Source organism: Octopus bimaculoides, chromosome 20, assembly GCF_001194135.2.
Source record: "Octopus bimaculoides isolate UCB-OBI-ISO-001 chromosome 20, ASM119413v2, whole genome shotgun sequence".
Classification (NCBI taxonomy): Eukaryota; Metazoa; Mollusca; class Cephalopoda; order Octopoda; family Octopodidae; genus Octopus; species Octopus bimaculoides.
This window is the reverse complement of record NC_069000.1, coordinates 15,872,071-15,878,352: the sequence shown is the minus strand read 5'-3', so window position 1 is coordinate 15,878,352 and position 6,282 is coordinate 15,872,071. Positions and strand designations below refer to the sequence as shown.

Genomic DNA, 6,282 nt, shown 5'->3' with positions numbered 1-6,282 from the left:
TAGGAACGAATATGAAGAAAAAATGCGCGCTCGCGAACGGGGTGTGGGGAGAGGACTCGGAACATTCACATCGTGAATGTTCTGAGACGCCTCATGGGAGCCAAGAAACAAAAGAAAAATAGTGTAATAGATGTAAAACGACTTGCTCTGAACGAATATGAAAAAAAAAACATGCGCTCTCGCGAAAGGCGGGGTGGGGAGAGAACTCTGGGCATTCACGATGTAAATGTTCCGACCCCCCCCCCGTTCGCGAGCACGCTTTTTTTTTTTCTTCATATTCGTTCCCAGCAAGTTGTGTATCCATAGGTAAGTCCTCATCAAACAGATCTAGAACATGAAGGCCGGCAGTTGATTGAATATCTTATGCTCTTTAGATCCATAGCTCAAAATATTCTGTCTAAACCTACTTGATTTATAATTCACAGATCCACAGCTCAAGACATACAGTGTCTCCATTGCTCTGATCAGCAATACTGAGTGAGTATTCCACTATGCAAAAGTTAATTGTAACCAGGCCGACTGTAGAAAGCAGAGTAACATGCCTGACTTGCAGGCACAATACTTTGGTTAGTTTTTTTGTTTTTTTTTAGTATTAAGAAGAATATCCAACTACAAATAAGAGCTGCTTTAAAAAGTCTGAAGTTTTCAATGTTTATGTTGTTTCATGTTAGGACAATGTAAAAACATTACAGTTTTTACATATTGTTGTTGAGCTCATTTTATCAGTTTCTTTCAATTCTTTATTTTTGTTTCTTTCTCTAACCAGGTTGTCCTAATTATCATAAAGAGAATGGGATTTTATGTAAGCTTGTTCAGGGTGATATTGAATGGATTAAACAATGTTTTACACAAAATTCAAATATGGTAAGCTGCTCTTTTATTGTTTTCCCAAATGCATCTATTTATTATTTTATTTTTATGATCAGGTTCACTTTCACCACATGGAACATTGGGCAATTGTCTTTTTGCTACAGCCCTAGAGCAATCAAATCCTTGTGAGCGGATTTAGTAGACAGAAACTGAAAGACGCCCATCCCAATATGTATGTGTGTTTGTCGTTTGTATGCATATATGTGTGTATGTTTGTGTCTGGACAATAGTTGTAAACAAATAGTTGTTAGTGAATCTTACCATATTTGAAGTGGTGTCCTTCATTCCCTATCTTTCATCTTTTGATATCTATTGTCCATGCTGACATGGGTTCTTCTTTGTAGATCTATACAGCTATCAGGAAATATTACCGTGTTTCAAAACAGGTGAGGGTTGTTGACAGAAAAAGCATCCAGCCATAGAAAATCTACCTCATCAAATTCTGTCTTGCCAAGCAAGTATGGTAAATTGGATGTTAAAAGAATAACAAAAGCAATGATGATGAATGTTAAAAGTTCTTAACAAATCACATTATTTTAGCCTATTATATTTCCATTTCCTTCAATTCCTTCTCCATTTCTTCCTTCTTATCATTATTGTCATTAGGTATTGTTTTATGTAAAAAGTTTTGCAATACTTTGGTAACTTACTTTATTTGTCAAGTTACAACAAAAGCAGCCTAGCATTCAAAGTAGAAGCCATCATATTGCACTGTCTGAAACCACCTTTCTGCCAGTTCTTTGATCCCATGGTGATGCCAGTTCTTGTCCTTTGAGGCAAAGAGCTCCTTCAATGAAGCTTCCACCTCCTCTTGGTTGATGAAGCATCACAAACACAGGAAGTGAGGCATAGATCAGAACAAGTAATAATCTGAGGGAGATATTTTTCCACAATCCTAATATATATAAGCAGCAGTTAAGAAAGGGCCAGTTTCTGAAACTTGCCACCAAACATGGGCATTTTGAACACAAAGTGGTGCTTTCTGTCTAGTGGACTTACGAAGGGATAATTCCCTACGAGTTCTAGATGGCCAAACCATTGTTACTAACCTATACTCCAAACAGCTGGGGAAGATGTATGCCATTTTATGATAGAAATACCTAGCATTTGTTAACAGACAGTGAGCTCTTCTGCAACAAGACAATGCAGGACCTCACACCAATCGAACGAGCTAGAATAAACTCTAGGAATTTGAGGGAATTGAACTGATTCCACATCCAGCTTACAGTTTGGACCCAGCTCTCTCAGATTTATTACATTCTTTGCTATCCTGAAAGATGTCTTACATATATTTCAACACTATGACAGTGCATTCTACCAACCTAAATATCTCCTTAGGCAAAGCCATGCTGGACAAATGATTTGTGGCTCTTGTCTATAATTTCAGCTAGCAAACTAATTGCTGATACATGCTGATACCTATCAACTGATAATAAATCAATCACAATATGTGCAGTGAAGAACAAGAAACAGAATAAGACATATATTCATTCTTAATACATTCTGGCTGATTCCAGTTTCAATATAGTAATCACAGTTGTATTTCATTGTTGAAGAAATCACTTCAAATGAGTGTGTGTTCATAACAAAAAAAATTAATTTGTAACTAAATTGTCTGCTTGAATTGTACTATCCTACTTACATTGATTTTAAGAGAAGTTATGAATTCTCATTAATTATCAGTTTCATAATTAAATAAATAGCCTCACTAATTTTTTTGAAAGATCAGGTCATTATGAAGTTATAATTTTCACAAGTTCAATTGCTTCATTTTCTATAAGGAAGCTCTGCCCCTCTCTCTTTCCCTTTGTTGTATACCTTCTCTTTATATCTAATTTATTTGCTACTGTTCTGATCTTTTTTTAAATATTTTTCTTCATTATTTCTCACACCTCTCCACCCACTCCTACTTAGCAATTTTGACAAGCTTTCACTTTAATCTCTGCAGATTCATCAAAACAATGCATGTTGTCTAAGTTACCTGTCTATTGCATGTCGACTGGGTGACATAGCTATAGTGAAAGTGCTGATAGAAAATGGAGCTCAAGAGAATGTAAATGCAGGTGATGATAAAGGCCTTACACCTTTACATTATGCTGTGCTTGGGTAAGTTTAGAAGTATTTAAGATCTCCAGATCTATGTTGTTTCAAAATTGGCTTAAGTGAAAGAAAGATTAAATATGCAAAGATGACAGTAGGAATATGTATATATATTCAACAGGACACACCAATACAGACATTCATCATCATTATCACCATTATCATTTTCCATGCTGGCACTAGTCAAATGGTTTGACAGGAACTGGTAAGCCAGAGGAGTGTGCCTAGCTCTACTGTCAGCTTTGGTATGGCTTCTGCAGCAGGATGCACCTAGGGGCCTGCAAAACTTGAATTAGCATTAAAACTGAATCAAACAATACATGTAACTCTCACTAAATGTGTTGAGTACCCTTTTCCCTCATTTGGCCACTCATATATTATGTCTCCTATTTTTTAGATAATATAAATCTTCCACTGAGGAGGGAGCCGGTTTCCAACAAAGATACAAGGCTCCATCTTTGGGATGTAGTTAACACAGACAAATTCACATTTGGGACTTGAGAAAAGTCTTGCATATTTTAACTGTTCAACTCACAGATTGCACTTGTAATGTGCGAATTAGCTGGTCGATTTCCCTTTCTGAAAATCCCAGTTTATCTAGATTCTAAGCATTTACTTTCAAAACTTAGAGCTCTAATTATTATTGGTATGAATATGAATTCATAGTCTGGATATAGAAGCTGGGGGTTTCGAAGCAGTTGTCCATAGATATCCTCTTTTCCTTTGATTTTCAAAGAGATATTTATATCTGCAAGGCAGCTGACCTCTATGCTGGTACATACCTTTGTCCCTCTGTCCCAAACAACAATGTCCGGCCTGTTATGTTTACATTTGACAGCCATTTGATGGGAATATTCCACTAGTATTCCTTGAATTGGTGTTTATGAATGTATTCCATAACAGAGGGATTTTTAAAGTTTATTTCAGGACAGTCTTTTTTGTGGATGGCATTGTATATTGCCTTAGCAATAACATAGTGCCACAGAGGGAGGTAGTACTGTGACGACATTTTAGGACAGCTGCTAATCACATGCGTGATGTCTTCCACAGAAACATGACATAGCCTACACAGGCGGTTGCAGCTTGGGATTACAAGAACGTCACTGTTTCTCTTGTTCTCCAGGTATTTTGTGGCAACATACATGCATGGGTGGAAAATAAAACAAACATTTAGATCAGTCAAATATGCTTGGGGCATATCTAATCTGTAGAAAAGGATTTTCACTACAGTTTGCAGAAGCAAAATATTTTCTGAAAATGTTAACCAACACATTGATAATAAAAAGCTCACACGCACATACATACTAATCACAATGGGAGGGGGCCACAGTTTCCTCCGTCGGTGGCACAATTCCCACCGACAAGGTTTCAGGACATGCCGGCAGTGTACTACTAACTGCCAGCAATGTCCCATTCTTCTTCTTTTTTTCTCCTTTGTGCTACGGGAACATGTAGTTCTGCTTTATCCGGAGGATCTTCCCTCCTTCCTGCAGCCTTTGGATCCTTTGGTGGGAAACCATTGTTGCACACTATAGAATCCTGTAACAATTTATTTAATCTCATTGTCTGTGATTTATATATTTTTACAATTTCTGCAACTTTCAGCAACCATCTTGAGGTGATGAGGTTAATGCTGGACTATGGGGCTAATGTCAATACACAAAATAATGAAGGTCATAGTCCACTACATCTGGCCATTATTAAGAACTATATAAATCTGGTTAAGCCGTTACTTGAAGCTGCAGGAGACAGTGTTAAGGTGAGTCAATATATATTATCATCATCATCCTCATATGTCTACTTTCTCTGCTGGCATGCATTGAATGGGTTGACTGATTGCAACAGCTCTGAGAAACTCATACCTCCTAACATAAAACACTTTAATGAGCACATTGTTTCCAGGTACCATCACTATAAAGGTTGCTGTACCCTTGACAAGGCAAATGAACTTGCTTAACCCTGCATTCTTATTCAGGGTGATCTAGCAACTTTGAATTTTTCAAGGGTTTCAATGGTCTGCACGGCTGTGTGTGGGTGTGCATTGTCATGCATCAATAACATTTGCTTTGATAATAGACCTTTGCGTTTAGTGTGAATTGCTGGTTTCAGTTTGTTGGCCAGTATTTCACTGTAGCCTACACAGGTGACTGTAGACCACTTTTCCAGGTCATATTCTAGTATAGACCCTTTTGCATCCCCAAAAATAGTTTGTATCACTTTTTCTACATAAAGTTTAGTCCTGAATTTCTTTTCCTTGGTGATTCAGAGTGTTTCCACTCTACACTCTGCTTTTGGAATCTGTCTTAAGGTGATGGGATCCAGATCACATTTCCTGTAACTATTCTCCCTACAAAAAGCTTCACCTTCATTGTTGTAGTTGTTGAATAAGCATTGACAGGTCTCCACACACTTGCAGGTATGCACTTTAGTAAGCTCCTTTGGCACCTATCTCACACAGACTTTATGGCAACGAAGCTTGTCATGGATTATTTTGTATGCAGAACCATGACTAATTTGTAGAGGACATGCCACTTCATTGATAGTCACTTGTCAGTTTGCCAGACATTCTCTTGAGCTTGTTGACTCTTGAGTGGTGTGAGTTGATGCATCACACTTGGCTGGCCATTTTTAAACTCCTCGGTCTACTGATATACACTTCTACATGGTAGATCATTGTCCCCATATGGTACTGAAAACCTACAATAAATTTCAGCCATTGACACACCTTCAGACCAGAGAAATCAGAGCACTGATCTCTGTTTTCCCTTGGTGTACTTTTCCAGTTGAGCAGCCATATTATCTCTGTAACACTATAGTGAAAAATGGTGTAATCAAAGTTCATTTTCCTGAAGAGACAATTATATTGTTTTACGCCATTTTATTCCTTTGGAATAATACCAGTGATATCTTCAAAACATGTATCGGAAGTAAAAGAATTAGAATAATACCTGCATTTAACTCCATTTATATATATATATATATATATATATGTTGTTGTACTTGGGGATGGTCATATTACTAGTTTAGCTAATAAAAACACACGCACTGTATATTTGGTGTTAATTTGCTTCAGCTTTATATTACATTATATTACATTAATCCTATTTCGGCCAGAGTTCTTTCGTCACACTTCTGTGACCTCATCAGTGGTCCTTTGCTTTCTTCTTTCTTATGTGTGTCTCACCTTGCTAACTATCAGCCATTTTGTACAAGTACAACAACATCTGTTTCAACACACGATTTCACATCAAAAATCTTGCAAAACAAATATATATATATATATATATATATATATATATATATATATATATA

The 6,282-nt window shown here is 36.9% G+C and overlaps 1 protein-coding gene across 4 annotated transcripts in view; it reads left to right on the top strand.

Moving 5' to 3' along the window:
- The window catches only part of LOC106879098 (E3 ubiquitin-protein ligase MIB2), a 26,241-nt gene that overhangs the window by 1,223 nt on the left and 18,736 nt on the right, over positions 1 to 6,282 (top strand). The window contains exons 2-5 of one of the 4 annotated variants that reach the window (XM_052975031.1): positions 426 to 477; positions 767 to 864; positions 2,819 to 2,976; positions 4,576 to 4,729. In XM_052975031.1, coding sequence (XP_052830991.1) covers positions 862 to 864; positions 2,819 to 2,976; positions 4,576 to 4,729 — 315 coding nt within the window. In that variant the 5' untranslated portion in view covers positions 426 to 477; positions 767 to 861. The remainder of the gene's footprint in view (positions 1 to 425; positions 478 to 766; positions 865 to 2,818; positions 2,977 to 4,575; positions 4,730 to 6,282) is intronic. The other 3 variants (XM_052975030.1, XM_052975033.1, XM_052975032.1) reach the window with 3 other exon arrangements.